We start from the raw sequence: 20,425 nt of genomic DNA on the forward strand, positions 1-20,425 counted from the left end.
AGCATCTGTTTAGCTCATTGGCCCATTTATTAATTTTTTTTCCTTTGGTGTTAAGCTTTTTGAGTTCTTCATATATTCTGGATATTAATATTCTGTCAGAAGAGTAGCTAGCATAGATTTTCTCCCATTCTATGTGTTCTCTCTTCACATTCTTGTTTCCTTTGATGCTATTAATAAATATCAATTTTGGTATTACTCTCTGAACTTTAGGGGTCCTACTGAGGAAGTTGTTGCCTGTGCCTATATGTTGGAGTATTTACAAGCAGTTGCAAAATTTCTAATCTCATTCCTAGGTCTCTGATGCACTTTTTTTTTCTGGATCATCCAATGTTTTAGTTTTTATTCAACAAAAAGCAAACAGCAGAATTAATTAACACATTAAGCAACTCCAAACTGCTCTTCACCTCAGCAGATTTAAGGACTCCCAACAGTCCCTGGCCCAGCACTGCTGCCCATCTAGAGGCCAGGCCTCACCAGCAGCAAACCATCCTTCCTGTTGCTTTATCCAGCTTTGTTCTTCAAAGGAGCCAGGGCAGGACGCTCATGCTCCGACCGCTATCTGAGCACGTGCTGAGTGCAGCCGAGATGCTGGCCTCTGTCTTAGAGACAGCACCACAAAAACATCTCAGCGGCTGTCACTGTGCGTGATTCTGGATTTGGGATCACAGAGGTAAGACAGCAAATTCTCCTTTTCTCAACTTCCCTTAAAGACTGATACTTTGCTCTGTTCCTGTAATATTTTTACCTGGATTTCTTCTCTAAATTCTGGGTTGCTATTCTTTTATTAACAATGCAATGACCCTGTGGCGTACCAAATATCCCCCAACGTGGAGTTCAAATTAGATCAAAACACAAACTGGGATGTGTGACTATCTAAAATCATAAAGAACAAGCGACAGGAAAAGTCACCCTAACCGCTACAGACCTCACCTGTGCCGAGGGAGGGGGAAGGGGAGAGCTGTACATGTGTCCCCGAGCAGGACACTGCTCAGGTCTCCAGGACCCCGACTCCAGTTTCCCCTACTTCCCCGACAGCTGCTCATACAGCTTGGGCACACAGTCGTCCCACTCTGCCTGATAGCATGTGCCGGCCACTGGGGACCCAAGCTTGTGCTTTTTGCGGAAGGATGCCACCTTGAATTTGCTGCGGTTGTCTCCAGATCGGTTGCTGAGAATGGGCTCGTCACACTTCAGTGGCTTGTCCTGTTCGTAGACCAGTCAGACATAGCGGTGGAGGCCTGTGCCACTGGGAGGCGGGGAGCCCACATAATCAGAGAGGACCATACCATGGCTGATGTCATTGCCCTTCATGTTGGCCACCAGAAAATGGTGCCATTCCCTGTATTTGGGAGACTGCCTGCTGGGAGCATCTGGGTCTGTCAAGACCAAGGTGTAGAGTTTATCTGGATCAAGACCATCCCATGTAATGCTGGTAGGTCTCTTCTTCACCTGGGTCAGCACTTTGCCCAGCTCGTCCACCTCCAGCCCAGCGTAGGCGACCCCTGTTGACTGTAGGCAGTCGGTGCTGGGGCTGCTCGTCCGCCTCCTGCAGGCTCAGTGGCCTGTTCCACTGGCTGAGGTCCACTGGCATGTCGTGGCAGCGCAGGCAGCTCGGCTGGCCAGGAGTGCGGCAGGGGCACACGCAACTGGTTCACAGCGTCCGCAGCCAGGCAGGCGGCGACATGTAGTCAACGACCAAGGCAGCGCAGGCACTGGCTCTCTGAGGCACTTTGACTTTTGTTCAGGGTGAGAGATAAGGGTCTTCTCCTATTCTTCTACATATAGATAACCAGTTTTCCCCACATCACTTGTTAAAAAGCCATCTTTTCTCTTTGGTGACTTTGTCAAGGACTGGATGACAAGTCTGTGGGTTTGCCTCTGTGTCTTCCATTCTGTACCATGGCCTGTGTCTGTGTTTTTATGCCAGTAACATGCAGTATTTGTTACTGCAGCTCTGCAGTATAATTCGGTCATGGGTCACGATGCCTCCAGCATTGCTTTTCTGGCTTACAATTGCTTTGGCTAGTCTAGGACTTCCATTCTTCCACGTGAATTTTAGGACTGTTTTTTCTACTTTTGTGAAGAATGTCATCGGTATTTTGATGGGGACTGCATTCATCTGTATGTCACTTTTGGTGGTATGACCATCTTAACACCATTAATTCTGCCTATTCATGAACATGGGAAGTCTTTACATTTTCGAAGATCTTCTTTAATTTCTTTCTTCAATGTTCTATAGTTTTCATTGTAAAGGTCATTCACCTCCTTGGTTAAATTTATTCCTAGGTTTTGTGGGTTTATTTATTAATTAATTAATTTATTTTTTTGGTGGGAGGGAGCTATTATAAATGGGATTGTTTTCCTGATTTCTTTCTCAGCAGGTTCATTATTGGTGTATAGAAAAGGTATTGACTTTGGGATATTGATTTTGTATCCTGCTGCTTTGCTGAATTTGTCTATTAGCTGTAGCAGTCTTCTGCTGGAGTTTTTTGGATCATCTAGGTACAGGATCATGTCATCTGCAAACAGTGATAATTTGACTTCTTCCTTTCCTATTTGGATTCCTTCTATTTCCTTCCCTTGCCTAATTGCTCTGCCTAGAATTTCTAGGGCTATATTACATAGGATTGGTGAGAGTGAACATCCTTGTCTTGTTCCAGATTTTAAAGGAAATGCTTTCAGTTTTCCCATTCACTGTGGGGTTGGGTTTGGGTTTGTCACTCATTGCCTTCATGATGTTGTAGTAGGTTTCTTTTCTTATCTAGTTATGAACTTTCCTCTTTCATCCATCTTCTTAGTGTCCCAGAGGTTCTGGTATATTGTGTCACTATTCTCATTTGATTCTAAGAATTTTAAAATTTCTCTCTTGATTTCTTCTATCATTCATTCATTGATCAAAAGTATATTGTTCAATCTCCATGTTTTTATACAGTTTCTATAGTTTTTTCTTGGTATTGATCTCTAATTTCATTCCATTATGACCTGATAAGATGCATGGAATTATACTAATTTTTATACATTTGTTTAGAGTGGCTTTGTGGCCCAAAATATGGTCAATTTTGGATAGGGTTCCATAAGCAGCTGAGAAGAAAGTGAATTCAGCTGTTATTGGATGAAATTTTCTACAGATGTGTATTAAGTCCTTTTGATTTATATTTTTTAGATCCAAAGATTCTTTATTGAGTTTATGTCTGGATGATCTACCTACTGATGAGAAAGGCATGTTGAAATCACCTAGTACTGGAGTCTGAGTCTTTATGTTGAGGGTGTCTATTTTATGTAATTAGGTGCACTAACATTTGGGGTACAGATATTTAATATTGTTATATTTTCTTTTTTTAATCTCCAAAAAAAGTTTATTAGCATGATTAAAAACATTTTCTTGAATAACAGATTTTCTAAACATGAAAGTAGATCAGTGGCTATACCTTACAACCAATATTTGGAATTGAATGGACAGCTTTATTGCCAGTCTTCATTTATTAAAAACAATCTGTTTATTGGCTCCATGAAGTCATGACTATTGCTTTGTCTGGGAATGAGTCCCAACTGCAATTAAATATGAAAAATATCTTCCATCATGACTGGAGTGTGACCTGCATTGAAGAACAGCTCTGAGTAAAGAACTGATAAAATCCAGAGTTGGGTTCTTGTTTTTTAAAAACATTTCTTTTATACACTACAAAGAAATAATTAGTATTTTGGCTTTTTAAATTCCTACGTGATATTCAGAATGGCAGTCTCCAAAGGTCCTCCCATCACATAATTGTGAACCCTCTTTTGGAGGGTAGATCCTGGGGTGGACTCTGTAGACTTTGGCCTCTAATTAGTCTATACTGGTTTGAGAACAAAGCGTCATCAAGAACATAGTAGTCATTGTACGTGTCACCTTCGCACAGGTGTGGCAGTCTGGTGAAAACTTCGATGACAAAACCAGCTTTTCTGAACACCTCAGGCAGGCTATTCACTTGTTCTTCCCAGTTCTATCCCTTGATTTCCAAGATTTCTGATGGTTTCTCCCACTTGCCACCTACGTTTTCCACATAGGGATGAAAAGGCAGGACCAGGGCCAGGATGACTGCCTCTAGTTGGCTCCAAGACACTTCTGATATCTTTTAACAAAGTCAGCGGCTGATCACAGAGGTCCAACAAATGCAAGCACCTGATGACATCATACTGGAACCCTGTGTTCTGCCATTCATTGGTTCCAAGCACTCTGTACTTCTTCTTTTGAAGCTGCCATATCATAGTTTCAGAGAGTTCAGTGGCATAGATTTCTTCAAAATGAGGGCTCATGATTTTTGTGACTTCTCCATCTCCAGTGCCTAAATCAAGAAGCCTCTGGGTTTTCCAGTCTGGATTAATTTTAAGCAGTCTCTGAAACTGATCTGGTGAGAATAGAAACATTGAACCTCTTCCTAGCAACCCACTGATAAATGTTCTAGACATAAACAGGCTAAAAACAGATGACACAAAAGAATGATATAATTGGATAAACAGCCAGCCCGATTTCTCAGTGCTGTTGTTTAAGATCTGTGTTCCTTGATCAAGGTAACTTTGAACAAAGGCAGCCTGGAGTGATTCACACAATTTCTCTCTGTTGCACGCATACCACTGGTGGTTGTCCTTCCTGTCGCCCGCCAGGGCCGCTTGTCATGTTCACGTACAGCGAGTGGATGAGTGGGCTCCACAGCACCCACATCCTCCGCACCAGCCACACGGACGCCAGGCTCAGGCATAGTCAACCCACCAACGGTCTCATCGGGAGCCATGGCCACTCGCTCGGATAACCGCCGGCACCCGGGTGAGGGTGCTGCCTGGGCTCCAGTCATCGCGCCCAACTTGCCCATCCAGCCTCTCCAGGGCCGAGGCGGGCTGTTGTATTTTCTTGTTGGATTGAAATTCTCTTTATCTCTTGTTATTAACTTTGACTTGAAGTCTGCTTTGTCAGATATGAGAGTAGTTACTCCTGCTTGTTTTCAGGCTCCATTCCCGTGGTATATAATATTTCATCTTTTCACTTTCTGCCTGTGGCTGTCTTTGCCTGTAAGGTGAATCTCTTACAAACAACATATAGTTGGGTCTTGTTTTCTAATCCATTCTGCCAGCCTGTGTCTTTTAATTGGAGAGTTCAGACCCTTTACTTTTGATGTTATGATAAAGAGATGTTTATTACTTCCTGTCATCTATATTTCTTTCTTATGTTTAATTTGGTCCTATTTCTCACTTGCTTAGCTTCTTTTCAAATAATATTTTTCCATTTGTGAGGTTTGTTTTTTATTTTTTCTGTGTGTAGCATTTCTTTAAGCATTTTCTGAAATATCATGATAGTCATGAATTATTTTAGTTTCTGTTTATCTTGGAAAGTTTCTGTTTCTTCTTTGATTCTAAAGGGTAGCTTTGCTGGATATAGCAATCTTGGTTGACAGTTATTTTCTTTCAGGGTTTGGAACACATCATTCCATGCCCTCCTGGATTTTAGAGTTTGTGCTGAGAAATGAAAAGTGATTCTGCCTCTAAATGTGACCTAAATTTTTTCTCTATCCTTGCTTTGTATGTTATGCATTTTAACTATAATGAGTCATGGAGAGGTTCTCTTTTGATCTTGTCTAGTTGATGTTCTGAATGCTTCGTCCTTCTGAATGTCTACCTCCTTCCCAAGGTTTGGAAATTTTTCTGTTATTATTTCCCTGAAGAGATTATCCATGTCTTTAGTCTGCATCTCACAATGCTCTTTGATTTCAAGGATTTTTAGATTTGGCATTAATGTCCTAGAGTTCTTGAATATTCTGGTCATGGTTACTTATTTTGTTTTCTTTAACACTATCTAAATGTTCAAGGAAGGGCACTTTGTCTTCCAGGTCTGAGATTTTGTCTTCAGCATGGTCTACTCTATTAGACTACCAACTGAACTTTTGATTTGATTTATGTTGCCTTTCATTTCCAAGATTTCTGAGTTTTTTTTTTTTTTTTCAATATATCTATATCCTCATTGAATTTCTCATTTATATCCTATACTGACTTCCTTAATTCATTGAGTTGTTTTTCTGTGTTCCTTTGAATTCATTGGTCATTTTTATAATCATGATTTTGAATCCTTATTTCATCCACTTCAATATCTTTGGAGTCAGTTGCTGAAGAATTATGAACTTTAGGAGATGTTGTGTTACTATGCTTTTTCATATTTCTTGTATTGCTGTGTTGTTTTTGCCTATCTGTTGGGATGGATTTCTCTTCACCTAGTATGTATAGGCCTTTTTAGGGCACAGCCTTCTCTTGGTGAAGTGTTCTGGAATATTCAGTTATTGTGAATTTTTCAATATATTTCCAAGTGTGTTTTATAGTATAGTTTTCCTGCTAGTTCTTGGGTGATGGTCGGTATATTTTGAAACAGTGAGTACAAAACTTGAAGCTCCCACTTTCCCTGTCGGTCTCACAAGAGCAAGCAAGGTCTTTCTTTATAGATCAGGCAATTGTGTTGCATAAAGCAGGGTATGTGGCATAGACCTTCTGTGGATGTTCTTCCAGAATTCACACCTCTGTGTATTCTAAAGGGGTCTGGGAGCAATCTAGATTGACACTCCTTACACATGTGGTGTCCACAGTCTTTATGTTATTTCTCTCTGTTTTTGCTGTAGGAGTGGATATCCATGCATGAGACCTGATTCTTACTCCCAATTGTTCCTACATAGTACTGTTATTATTTTGGCTCTTCTCTTCAGTTCTTTGATAATTGAATTAACTTTGTATATGGAGTGAGGTGGGGTCCTGCTTCATTCTTTTGCATGTGGATATGCAGCTTGGTCCCATCACCAAGGACCATGAACAAGGGCACCATCCCTGCCCCAAGTCTTGACTCCACACGCCCCATGTCATTCCATGTCATTCATGATCAGTTGCTCTGACATCTGCATTCCAAGGCTGCTTTGTCCACAAGAGACCCTCTGATCCAGTGCCCTCACCTCACTGTCCCCAGCTTTGACCACAGTCAGCACTGTGACTCACACGTACCCTTTTCTCCTCCTTACACTTGTCTGGAAAATCCTGAACCTGGACAATTCAATTCTCTACTCATGGTTCCAAGGAGTAGACATGATTGGTTGGAGAAAAACACAGGTCACGTTAGCCCTGCTCAAGGGCTATGCCCATAGATCTGGCACCATCTGCTGCTGGGAAAAGCTGCTGTTCTTTCTGTGCCCCTCACTTCCATTATTGCTCGAATCCACCAAAAGGACTTTGTTCCCACCATGCCTAAACAAACTATCCTTGCAAGGGTCACCAGTGGCTTCTGCCATTCTTTCTCAGTCATTATCTCACTTTACCTTCCAACAATACTTTGCAGAGTAGACTATTCTCCCTCAGGAGACTCCTTCTTCCTTTGGCCTTGGGGTGCTCCTCTCTCCTGGCTGCTCTCTCCACCTGCCTCACTGACTGTGTCTCAGCTCCTGGATCTAGCACTCCTGTCTCCTAAGCAACAGTCTTCAGCCTTCTTCTCAATCCACTCTTTCCTTATGTTGGTGTTGCTCAAAGTTTAGCACCAAGAGCTTGTTTAAACTCACATTCCTGGATCCCTCTTCCAGAGATCCTGACACAGTAAGTCCAGGGCCCCTGGGAATCTGCACTTAAGTCATGCAGATTTCTGGGCTGCACTTCACAGTGGGACCCAGAGAGTGTCCTCCAGCTGCACAGACACCCCAAACACTGATGGTAACTCCTTCCATTCTCCAGCCCAGAGGTCGGGGTGGTGTCTCCACTGCCCTCTAAGTCATACCTGCAGCTTTCCATGCCTCATCTCAGAGGAACAGCCCCTCACCCATTACCAGCAAATGCCAGGGTGTGGTTTCTTATCTCCTTCTCAATCAGGCCAACTCTGCCTTTAAAATGCAGCTCCACCCATTTCAATTCCTTCATACCCTTCTCTAGGTCACTGTCAGCCCACTCACCTCCCTGCTCACACTGCAGCCCCCTCCTCATGTTCACACAGATGCCAAGCTGCAGAACAGGAAGTAGACCATGTTGCACTTTTTGCTTCAAGGCTCCCAGGGGCTCTGCTAGCCAGGAGCGAGATCTACCCTCCTTGGACTAGCCTGCCCGTCTCTCCTACCTGGCTCACTGCACCAGGCATGCTGGATGAGAGGCTGCTTCTTCACCTCCTGTCACCACAGTGGACCTTCCAAGAGGCTGGACACTAAGGGGCAGCTGCCCTCTGAAATGCAACCCTTCCATGGAAGTCAGGCAAGGCCACCAAGGCTCGTCTCCAAGTAGGTCCTTCCTAGGCTGAAGAGGCTGTTGCACTGGAGGAGGAAAGGCCTCGCCAGAGCATCAGCTTACCATATGGCATGGCTCAGAGTCAGGGACCAAGAGGAGATGCAGGTCCTGAGCTGGACTGAGACAGACAGACATGGGCACAGTGGTCAGGACTTACCAGGAAGGAGCAAAGGAAGATGAAGGAGACAAAGTAGAAGTAGGCAAAGTCACTCCCACACTCGCTGGCGTTGGCATCCGGGTCACAGGCCCGGTTGCTGAGACATGATAGCATGATTTCATGCCAGGCCTCCCCTGTGGCACTCCTGAGAAGAAGAGCAGAGCCGTGAGCCCACATGGAAGGCCTGGAGGGAAAACTCCAGGGACACCCAGAGCCCTGTCCAGTCCAGAGCCAGGGGAGCTGAGTCCTCAGGAGAGCTGAGCCAAGTTCAGCCCTCTCTGGGCTCCTGCACATGGGCCAGACCTCAGTGGAGGACAGTAATCTAGTGTGCTGTGAGCACTCCCTGGTGGACACACGTGGCCTCACACCAAACACGGGCCATCCTTATCCTTGTTTCTAGAAGCAGCAGCTCTGCCTTTCTAGCTGCTCAAGGCAAAGCAGCCACATCATCCCTGCCTCTTCCCTTCACATCCCACCCATCAGTTCAGGCTCCTTCAGAAAAAGCAGTTCCCAGGTTCACCTGGGGCCTCACAGCAGCACCCTCCAGGTGCCTGAGTACCTGCAGCTCTTCCCACTCCACTGCACTGCAGTCACACACTGCACTGCGGGGCCACAAGGTTCAGGTCTGATGCTGTCACTTCTCTCAGACCTTCCCATGCTCCCTCCTCACGAAGGCCAAATCCACAAGGCTGGACTCAGCCCCAGGCACTGCAACCTACTCTGCTCCCACCTTCACCCCTCATCCCTCCTCAGTCCACTTGCACACCAGCCCTTGCTCCCAGAACACCTGGGGGATGCCCTGCCCTGAGCAGTCACTTGGGGACTCTACAGAACACACAGCCAGCACTGGGCAGGAGCAATGCCCACTGCCCACCAAAAATGCCAGGGGTGGGGGCTTCCTGTAGCCAATAGGCCTGTGCCAATCCAAGTGATGGGGGTACCCCTTTGTGATACAAAGTTCAGGGGAACAGAAATCTTGGAAAACACAGGCTTAAGGTAGACTTCAGAGGATGGCCTCAAATCTGTGTGGCATGGGGAAAAGTAATAATAAATGAAGAAATAAATATAATAGCTGAAGCCCAGAAAACCACTATGAGCCTGAGGATACCTGTTCATCTTATGCAAAGAAACAAGAGCCAAGAATGTTCCCCAGGCAGTTCAGCAAAGCAGGTCTGGGTCTGAGCTCACCCTCCTCTCAGGGCACTGCCAGAGCCCCAGGTGCCCCTGCAGGCAGGGCATGCGTCTTCCCAGCAGCCCTGCATCTGCATGAAGGAGCAGAAGTGCAGAAGCCTCAGGAAGGAGCCACAGGAAGGCCTGATGTCAGCACCCTCACCATAAATTCCTAAAGAGTTCCCTTCCTGTCTTGGAAAATGAGGGAGACTCAGGAGGCAGCAAAACACATTCACCTTCCCCATGGCCCTCAGACCACACTCAGACCAGGACAGCCAGTGCCCAGTCACAGAGACAGCATCTGGGCCTGAGTCACTTCTGAGCACACCCCTGCCCAACAGGCATCAGAAGGTTTGTGCCCAGGGCCTCCAGGTCCACCTCTGCTCCCCCAGTTTCCACCGTTTTGCTGTGCTTGGCTTCAGCCAGAAGTCTAGGAAACGTGGCCCCCCATGAGAGGGGGAGGTTTATCCAAACCAGCAGTTCTGGCCAGCGGAGCTCCTTGGGCCACAAGCAGCAGCACTTTTATCAGGAGCAGTTCCCCCTCTGTGCCTGCTTCTCCCTTTCTCATCCATCCCATCACCAAGACTGCTTCCAGCTGTGGAAGCTGGGGCCAGCTCACTGCATGGCCCTGCAGACACCTGTCCTACCAGGATGCAGCCTCCTGGGAGGCCTTCCGGCTGTCAACCACAGAGCAAGGACTGGCTCAGGTCCTCCCTTAGGGGCTTCTTATCAGTCTGTCCTGAGGCCAGGGTAGACTTCAAGAGCCCTCTGGAAAGGATGAACAGAGAGGGAAGGACTGGAAAAGTCCTTTAAGTGAAAGCAGCATAATTTGGGGTTAAAAAAGAGCAGTCCCTATGGTAGGACCCACCCTCCTACATCCTGAGCAGAGTGGACATCAATCTGACCACACAACGCACCTGAACAACAGCATCAGGGCTTGTAAGAATGTCCGGAAGTTGTTGTGCCGATTGATGCTGGTGTCATCGTCCAAGGCAATGTTTCCAAACACCTAAAATGGAGAACAGCAGCATGCTGATGCTGCGGAATCCCCGGAGCCGTGGTGGGTAGACCAGGCAAAAGAGGAGATGTGGGCAACCTAGGGGACCCCACAAGAAATGGCACTGCCCAGGTGCCAGTGTACTTGCTAACTGATCACACTCCGGTCCCATAGCTCAGTGTGCACCAGGTTCCAGCTCTCAGCCTGCCCCAGATGCAAGTCTGATGAATGAATGGGGCCCAGTTCTGCTATGCACAAGATAGGAAGTGTTTCAGGTAGCTCTCTCATTAACAGTTCCGAAGCAGGAACTATACTATTATACTGGCAATAGCTCTAAGAAATCACTGGAAATATTCCTTGTTTTTTCTTTCAGTACAAGGCTGCTCTACCACTGAGCTACACCCCTAGCCCTTTTTAATTTTTATTTTGAGACAGGGTCTCACTAAGTTGCCCAGACAGGCCTCAAACTTGTGATTCTCCTGCCTTAGTCTCCTGAGTAGTGGAATCATAAGCATATGTACGCCTAGCTAGATCATTGGAAACTTTCTTTTGAAACCTTTGTGCAAATGGTGCAATGAGGTTTTTATCTATTATAATTGATTTTTTTCAGGGTAAGAAAGGCAAATGAATGAAGAACCATCTTCAGTTTAAAATCTGGAATCCAGCCAAAAATTGATAAGCTATTACATTTCCACAAAGATCAATGACATGCACATTCCTTTATATATATATATATATATATATATATATATATATATATATATATATATATATATATTTTAGTTGTAGGTGGACGCAAGACCTTTATTTTACCTATTTATATGTGGTGCTGAGAATTGAACCCAGTGCCCCACACATGCACTACTCCACCACTCCACCACTCCATCACTAAGCCACGATCCCAGCCCCGACATGCATGTTTTTGTACATCCAAAATCCAAAGTAGGAAAATAGTGTGTGTGTGTGTTTGTTTTAAATAGCATCAGATTTCAGCAAACTCTCGATAACTTTTCAGCCTGCGGAATGAAGACTTGAATACTGCACCTCCTATACTAACTTTATACTCAGTCCACTCTCCTCCCCACTGCTGGGAAGGGCCAGATGACCAAAGGTCATAGCTGGGACACTGCTTTACATATTTTAAGTATTTTTTCCAAATAACTGACAAAGTATTCTTGAGAAATAAAGACAATCTAAATCACACAGCCTGTGCTTGTTGAGGCCCTGATCTGAGGCTCCTGCTCAAATGGTCAGTCAGTTTCCTTGGGAGCATGTGATCTCCACTAAAGGAGCAGAAGGGGTGCCTTCAGACTGACCAACAGCCACTCCACACCATGCAGATCTCTCTAATACCCAGCTGTGCGTGAAGTCCACCCAGACCTCAAAAACATGGCAGTGCCGTTTCCCAGAGAGAAAGGAGTGGGTAGATGGCTGGACTGCCCCTCTCAAGGAATGCTGGGAGCAGCGCAGCCGCGTGGAGCCTGGACACCTCCACCTGACAGTGTCTGAGACAGCTGCCTCACTGCTCACAGCGGAGGCTCACTGTGTGTCAGATCATCACTGTCATCGTTCAACGACCCGTGACACATTCCCCATGGCCCAAGTGGACGAAGCTCCACGTCCAGCCCCATCAGGGTGAGCGGCACCCACCTGCATGCCGATGATGGCGTAGATGAAGAACAGCATGGCAATGAGGAGGCACACATAGGGCAGCGCCTGCAGACACACGGGCAGGTCAGGCCCTGTACCTCTCCTGGCTCAGCCTCGCCCAGCTCCTCCAGGAGACAGGCCCTGTTTCTTCATCTCTAAACGGGGGCCATAAAAGCCCCCCTCAGGGGTTTTGTGGGCATCAGGGAGATAACCTGTGGTCACTCGAACATCTTTATAAACTGCAGCAGGCCAGGGTGCCAACAGGGAGGTGCACCCACCCTGCTCGATTTGGTTTTCCAAAGGAGGGGGCCAGGGAATCATGACAAAGGAGGAGGATAGCCTTGGAGGGATCTGCCCTGCCCTGCCCTGCCCTGCCCCTGGTGCCTGCTTCACCTTGAAGGACTGGACGAAGGTCCACAGCAGGATGCGGATGGTGTAGCCCTGGCGCAGCAGCTTGACCAGCCGTGCAGCTCTGAAGAGGCGGAGGAAGCTGAGGTTGATGAAGTTATTCTGCAGAGAAGAGGGTTGCCTTCTGATCTGTGGGAAGTGCCCCCAAAGTGCCACCTTCACCCCCAGTCACTCCCCAAGTCCCTGTGGCTCCACAGGGGTTAAAAAGAAATTCAAATGAAGTCACTACTCAGTCTAAGCAGTAACTGGCCACCAGAAAACCTTCCAAAAGAAAAGCTTATCACTGCAAGTCACACTTCATGCAGCAAATCAGAGACCCCCCTATTCTAGGGCTACCCCAATAGTGAGAAACAGAGAAAGAAGCTCTCCAAAGTGGCTTCTTGCTGTCTGGTGGGGTGAGATCACCTGTGGGCCTCCAACAGTGACCACTTCTCATGGGACACAGCCAAGCATCCAGGGGCTGGGCATGATGCCTCTGCAGCTGGCACCCTTGAAGGGACCCCCCTGCCTAGGCCTGGTGGCTACACTCTTCCCTTCCAGGCTCAGCCATCAAAGCCCCTGCCTGCCTGGGCTCTGCTCGGACTGCTCCAGGAGCTTGCTGACATTGCGGAAGGTGCAGGTGCAGTCACTCTGCTGCTCTCACCCCAGGCCTCTGCTTCAGAGAACCCAGGATGCTTGGCACTGCTTCCTCATCCAAGGGCTCAAAACTAAGCACAAAGACAAACTGATGAACCCCGGACTCCAAAGTTTACCTGGGAGTGAGTAATCCCTGGCCCTGGACACCTGGAATTATTGGCAAGCCTTTTCAGAGAAGGGTGGCTCTAGGGAGGTGTCCGTGCATAGGTGGGGGTTCCTGCAGAGTCAGGCACTTTATACCTGTCTGCTTAGAGACCAGGTACCTGCACAGAGTCTGAGAGCGGCTTCCTGATCTTTTGATATTTTTAAATATGCAAGCATCTCAGGCTCAGACACATTTGTGTTGTCAGATTCAGTTGTCAAATAAAGAGAAAGGAGAACATAGATGTCGAATGAGACAGCAGCAGAAGGAGAGTACATGCAAACGCAGAGGCGGTGAAAGCTTGGCAGCCACTCAAGGGCTGCCTGTCACGGCAAGTGAGGCGGTCAGTGGAGGGACGGGTCTCACACTTACTTCCAGGGACCTACTCTCAAGGGATACTTCTGCCTCGCCTGTGGCTCCCACCAGAGTGGCAGGATCTCTGGGTTTCTCTGCAGGTCAGAGACTGACAGTCACAGGATGTTCTGGCTCCCAGGCAAATGCTGAGCCCCAAAGGTGGATCAGTGAGCACAAGGGTGATGTGGACCAACTGTGTCCACATCAGCAAGAGGGTGGGAGTGGGACTCAAGGCAGGGTACACAGCGGAGCCTGCAGCTCCCAGTCAATTCAGGCTGAGGCAGGAGAATCTCAGTGGTATACACCATGGACAAGAACTGCCCACTGACCACTTCAGACCCCAAGGACACATTCACCAGCCTAGATGGAGGGGGGTGTAGTGGACATTGGGTCCAGTGTCACAGAACCCTGTACCAGATGACAGAGCCAGGAGGTAACCCAAGTGCCTAGCCTCTGGGGAGGTGGGGACTCCATTTGAAACCCCCTGCTCAACTAGGTCCAGACGAGCAGGAACCTTAACAACACAGGGCCTGCCCAGCTCAAAGCAGTCTGCAGCTGGGCAGTGGCACACAGGAGAATTCCTGAAAATGTGGGGGAAACACAGACTCTTGGTAAGAAAGAAGGGGTGTAAAACAAGAGGGCAGCCCCGGTCAGTGCTGCCATGGTTGGGGCCAGGTCCCACCCCTGCTCCCAGTTTCTCTCTGGGCTCCTGCGAGTGCTAGGTGAGGGTGGGTACAGACAGACAGGCAGCCCTGGAGAGCTGTGAAGGCAGATGACAACAGCCACAGATGCCCAAGCAGAGGGACAGGCTGGGGACCTCCATGCCAACTGCATGCAGGACATGGGGGGCAGCAAGACAGGGCTGTGTGCCGTGCACTGCCACCTCTGGCCTCAGCTGCCCCTGAAGCTGGACGTGGCCTGCCCCTCCTCCCAGGATCCATGGTTTTTGCTGCACAGGAAACACTACGCCTACAGCGAAGCCACCTATGTTTCAACCTCACTCAGTCAGGGGCAACCTCAGTGAGAGGAGGGTAAACTTGAGGAAACACAGGTCTCGCCCTTCCATCTCAGTCTCCTTGCCCACAACCTGGCAACCCCAGGTGGCGAGGGACAACTGAGGAAAGGAATTCCGAAATATAGTGAGCACTGTGACGCTGTCCCACACAGCCAACCTGCCCTGGCCAGCATCTGCATCCAAGGCACCACACCTCTAGCCAGTCACAGGAGAGGGAGGGCTCACTCCTGAAGGCCACCTGGCATTCAGTCAGACCTATGGATGCCTGCTGGCCACACACCGCGCTACAGGATGAAGTCTTGCTATTGTAAACAGACTGCTCTCTTACTTCCCTAACGAGGACTAATGGTGCAAAGGAGAGGAAACGTGCACACTGCCCACGTCCAGCAGTCACACAGGCCAGGACAAGGAGAAGAGGGACAGGCGGAGCAAGGGCCTCCAGGAGGTGGCAGCTGCCTGGCCTGAGCTGGAAGCTGTGCAGAGGATGTGGCTGGGCATTTCTGCAGCATCCAATGCCGTTTTTTCAAAACCCGAGCGTTCCACTTTAGCTATAAAAGCCTGTGTGACAAACATTCGTTTTCTGCACAGAAACCTCAAAGATCTGCTCCCTTGGATGAATTTCCACAGTCACAGCTAAAGCTCAGTTGCTACCAAACACCCTTATTCTCCTCTCAAAACTCCTGAAGAGGGTTGGGGCTGTGGCTCAGTGGTAGAGCACTTGCCTAGCACGTGTGAGGCACTGGGTTCGATCCTCAGTATCACATAAAATAAAATAAAGGTATTGTGTCCATCTACACAAAAAAATATTTAAAAAAAAAAAACCTCCTGAAGATCTGGAGGGGGACCTCAGTTGCACCTGTACTCCACAGGAACTTGGCCAAGGGTGTGCACACACTCCCGTGATAACACGAGTAGGGAGCCCTGAGCTGCTCTGTCTGCTGGGGCAGAGTTCCTCCTGTAGGCCCCACATGACCCTCACTGAATCAGAGATCAAATCTCCAAGCCTCCCGAGCCAGTGCCCCTGGCCCAACTCCCTAAGGAAGGGCTTATCCAGGAAGGACAGATGTAGCAAGGGACTTCACCAGAGGCCACCTAAGCAAACCAAACCTGTGCTGTATGTTGGCATGATTGGGACAGCAGAGAGGAGGTGAGAGTGCAGCAGAAACCATGGACTCCTGGGGACCAGGACCGGCCTTGTCAGGCACAACCTCCTGAGTTGGCCCGTCCCAGCAGGAACTTCTGCCCTGGGCACTTACCCCCCCATCCCAGAAAGCTCCACCTCCCTTCCTTGGCAAGGGCCCAGATTCCAACAGCTCCTGGAGGCCCTCTGAAGCTCCTGCTGGACCCCAGGGGCTGGGGAGAGTGCACAGGAGGCCAGAGGTGAGAAAGTGCAACAGAATCCAGCTCACACCTTGAAGGGCAGCAGGTAGGAGCCCCAGAAACGAGAGGAGAGAAGAGCAGGCAGAGCGAGGACTCGTAAAACTGTTTAAAGTCACAAACCAACCGTTTCCTATATGTGATGTTTTCATGGATGGGTATTTGCGTATTATTTACAAATTGGGGTGGTTTGAGCAGCAGGCGCGCAACATACAGACGGAGACATGGGTTTTCGCATTGTATGTTGGTTGGGTGGCGTGAGTCAGCAGGTAGGTTAAGGTAAATTAAGAACAAAAACAGGAAACAAAAGAGAAAATGAGTCATAAACACAAGCAAAAAAACTCTGAATACTTAACTAGAAAACTTCAGGATTTCATAAACTGCCTATTTTTCTTGAAATGCATGAAATCAAACATTTTGAGATCTGTAGGTTATGAGACAGTGGCTCTATTTGCATTCTTGTTTCAATGCAAATCCAAAGATGACTCACAGACAATTGTTCATTTTTATTTCCAGGCAAAGAAATCAATGTCAGTTTTATGCATGCTTGGAGCCCTTTCTCCAAGGACCCTTGCTAAGACTCTGGATTTATCTTGATTTTTAAGTTGGGGATCAGAACTGACACTCATATTTTTGCCTAAGAAAAAAAAGTACATTTGCAGAGTAAACATATGAAGTGGCTCCAAATGAAAACAAACAAACAAACAAAGCACCACCAATCCATGTGACAGCTGTCCTTTCATCTCTTCTCCTCCCAGGAGGAGAAGACCGATGGCCTGAGCTCCAACAGCAATGGTGCCAAAGGGGAGATAATTGTTTGCACTGGGCGGTTTCTCACCCTCCCACCAGCCTGCCAAGGACTTGCTTGAGGAGAGGCCTGACAGCTTTTAGGCCTCCGGGTCTCAACTGTCCAGCAGCTAAGGGACAGCATGCTGGGTCATTTTGGTGACCTGCACTGCAGGAGGCCTCTGCACACCTGTGATGTCAGTCAGCACCCCTGCCTACCTCCTCTTATGCCTTCTCAGCTGTCAGGAGTCTGGGCTCCTCCCTGGAAAGGGGTCACAGAAACCCTGATGCTGCCCTTATGACTGGGAGCTGTTGGATCACTTTATCTGGGTGAACAAGATTCCTGTTTCCAAGAAGCCCCTAGATCCCAGAAACTTGGCCAGACTGCTCCTCAGAAACCGCACTGGATCTGATGCTTTTCGGGGGACACACAGTGATGGGGCAGCCCCCTGGGAAAACCCTTGGTTTTATTTTTCTTTAATTTTATTTTTAATGTTATTGTATTTTTTATACCTTTATTTTGTTCATTTATTTTTGTGTGGTGCTGAGGATTGAACCTGGTGCCTCACACATGTAGGCAAGTACTCTACCCCTGAGCCACAACCACAGCCCTTGGTTTTTTCTTTAAATGGAAGATTTCAACCTTTTTGCTTGGAATACTCACATCATTGATTTTTGAAAACCATGAAACATAATACATAAACAAAACAGTATGTCTAAATATTTTAAAGAACAGTGAACCAAATATGCATATATTCATCACACAGCTGAAAAGCAGATGATTCTTGTCACTGTGATGCCCTCCTGTTTCCCTCCCTGCCCTCTGGATGCAGCAGCTGGTCTTAATCCTGGGCAACCAACCCTTGTCCTTGCAGTTGTGCCATGAACCCTTACATGCATCCTGTATCTGCTAGTTCTCATCCTTCACAATGGCAGCTTGTGTAAACCTGGCTGACAGTGAGCAGACTGCTTCGCAGAAGCATCTGTATCGCATGGATGTCATTCGTGTGCCTGCAGCTATCTCACTGTCTCCTCAGTCTTCGTAGCCCTGTGCACAGACAGACACATTCTCTACACACCCGGGAGCTTGGCTGCTGGCTCGGCGGCAGTGATCACAAGCAGAGGCTCAGGTCTGCGTGAGACACTGAGGCAGAGGTATGCGCCTCACCGACTTCAAGAGTACTGCAAACTTCTCCAAGAGGCTGTCCCAGCTGAGACCCTCACCAGCTGCTGGGGAGTTTTGGGCACTCCACATCCTTGTCAACACTAGGCACTGTTAGCATTTCCAAACTGACAACCGGCAGGTGTGAAGTGGCATCTCAGTCATTTCAGTCTGTCTTTATTTCTACTACAAATAAAGTTTATGAGCATCTTTTCCCATGTTAATTGGCCATTTACATTTTCTATTCTGTAAGAAGCCTAATTGTACCCTCTGCTCATTTTCCATTTGGTTATTTTTGTTTCTCCGATCGACTGGCAGAAGAGCTGTGCATATTCTGGATACTAGCCTTTGTTCCTTGTGTGGAAAACCTTCTACTCACCACCTCCCTCTAAATGATGGTAATGTCCCAGGGCTCAGCTGCTCATTCTGTACAAACCTCCTTGTGGCTCTGACACCATTTTGTATGCTGAATGATCCCAACTTCAAGCCACTGGTTTGAACTCGCCCCCAAACTCCCACTGTACGATTCTCTGGGAAGTCTCAAAGAAGCCCCAGACCTAACATGCCCACATTGCACCTGAACTTCCATTACAAACCCACTCGGCCCATACTCTTTCCCATTTCAACTCAAGCAGCCCAGTTTTCCAAGTGCTCAGGCCACAGTTCAATGTCACTCCTGTCTCATCCTCCATGCCCACACCAGGTCTCGCTGCTGCTCTACCTGCAGACTGAGTCCAGAGTTCAATAGCTCCCTGCCTCACAGCCTGGCTCCCAGCAGGAATGCTCTGAAGCCAAGACCCCGGGCCTCGCACCTCAGGCCAATACCCCAAATCAGCATCTCTGTCTTTTTTCCTGAGGGCTTTTCCAGGCCAGGTCAGAGGGGTAAGAGTTTAAAATTCTCCACCCTCCCCACCAGCCTTCAGCCGTGACTGAACCCCAGCAGTCCAGGAGGGAATGGCACTTTCCACACGGCTCAGAGCCCGGTGGGATGAGCTTCAGTTGTCCGAGGTGACCGCTGGGTCATGCGCCTGCTGTTGGCAGCCACTGTGCCCTTCCTTGTTTCTCCAATCTCTACCGGGGCTCCGGGCATCGCCTTCCATGTGAAAGGCTTGCACCTAACTCGTGTCAGGCTGTGCTTCAGGGAAAACCCAACGGCTCTGCTGCCACTGCCACATGCCTGCCAAGCAGGCAGAGTTGCGTCTTGGCAGGCAGGTCGCTGCATTCCTCTTCCTCAGCCTTTCAAACTCTCTCAACAAAGAAGCCAAGAGATCTGGTGCACAGCCTCCTCTGCCTCCACTGCTGCCTTCCTTTGCTCACGGCTCAGCAACTCCTCCGGTCATCCCTCACACCCAACTCAACACAGGCCCCAGGCATGTGAACGAGGGATTTGACAGAGCTTCCAGTTTTGACTGATGCTTTCTATATCTTATTAACAAATCGTCTTGTTCCCAGGTCCTGTATGTTCTGTTTAAAGTTTGCCTCTTTTAAGTCCTTCATCTGCCTGAAACTGACTTGTGAATGACCTCTGGCCTTCCCTGTGCTGACCTGAGTGACACTCATAAAGATGGCTGCAGAGTCCGTACTGCCCTGTACCATATCCTGCACAGAAGAATTCTGACCAGAGTGTCCTCATTACCCCAGCCCTACAGCACAGCTCAGCAGGAAGAGAGCAGACTCCCTCCCAACCACCCAAACACCCAGGGGATCTCCTTAAATACCCTGTTTGGGACTGATGCTCTTTCTTACACATTTTAGAAGCAGCTTGTAAAATTCCAAAGCAAATAAACAAAAACAAAAACAATGGTATTTTTATTGGGATTGTATAAAATCTACAAATCAATTTGGGGGAATCAACAATTCTGTGAAATTGACACCCATTAATTCAACTCCATCAATTTGTGTTTAATGTCTTTCAATATAGTTCAGCAATTTCTGCATAAAGATTTTGTGCACAGATTTTATTAGGTTTTTGTCAGGAATGCTGACCAAGTAATCTCACACTCTGCAACCATGCTCTGATGGGTCTAATGCTCCAGTACACTCCGGTCACTCTTGGATCACCCAGAACAATGCTGTCATCTGCGTATAATGACAACTGCGCTTGCTCCTTTCTAACCCTTACATGTTTGCTTGTTTATCTGTCCTAATCATCCAGTAAGCATCTACAGGAGGCCTACAAAGCATCAGGTGCTGTGCTAAGTACCAGGGAGCTGGCCTCAAACAGAACAGACAGACCTGCCCTTGTAAGGCAGGGCACAATCTGCTGCTGGTCAGGCCTGAAGCTCAACCTGGAGGTAGACTGA

The 20,425-nt window shown here is 47.8% G+C and overlaps 1 protein-coding gene and 2 pseudogenes across 1 annotated transcript in view; all 3 read right to left on the reverse strand.

Moving 5' to 3' along the window:
• Cacna1b (calcium voltage-gated channel subunit alpha1 B) overlaps positions 1 to 20,425 on the reverse strand; it is a gene marked incomplete at its 3' end in the record, with an annotated part of 192,520 nt that overhangs the window by 19,185 nt on the left and 152,910 nt on the right. The window contains exons 33-37 of the mRNA XM_047525413.1: positions 16,302 to 16,307; positions 12,636 to 12,752; positions 12,243 to 12,308; positions 10,513 to 10,604; positions 8,426 to 8,570 (exon numbers count right to left, since the gene is read on the reverse strand). Of these exons, the coding sequence (XP_047381369.1) occupies positions 8,426 to 8,570; positions 10,513 to 10,604; positions 12,243 to 12,308; positions 12,636 to 12,752; positions 16,302 to 16,307 (426 nt within the window). The remainder of the gene's footprint in view (positions 1 to 8,425; positions 8,571 to 10,512; positions 10,605 to 12,242; positions 12,309 to 12,635; positions 12,753 to 16,301; positions 16,308 to 20,425) is intronic.
• Positions 1,021 to 1,591, reverse strand: LOC124964212 (phosphatidylethanolamine-binding protein 1-like; annotated as a pseudogene).
• Positions 3,759 to 4,762, reverse strand: LOC124964283 (protein-L-histidine N-pros-methyltransferase-like; annotated as a pseudogene).

Source organism: Sciurus carolinensis, chromosome 14 (assembly GCF_902686445.1).
Source record: "Sciurus carolinensis chromosome 14, mSciCar1.2, whole genome shotgun sequence".
NCBI classification, from domain to species: Eukaryota; Metazoa; Chordata; class Mammalia; order Rodentia; family Sciuridae; genus Sciurus; species Sciurus carolinensis.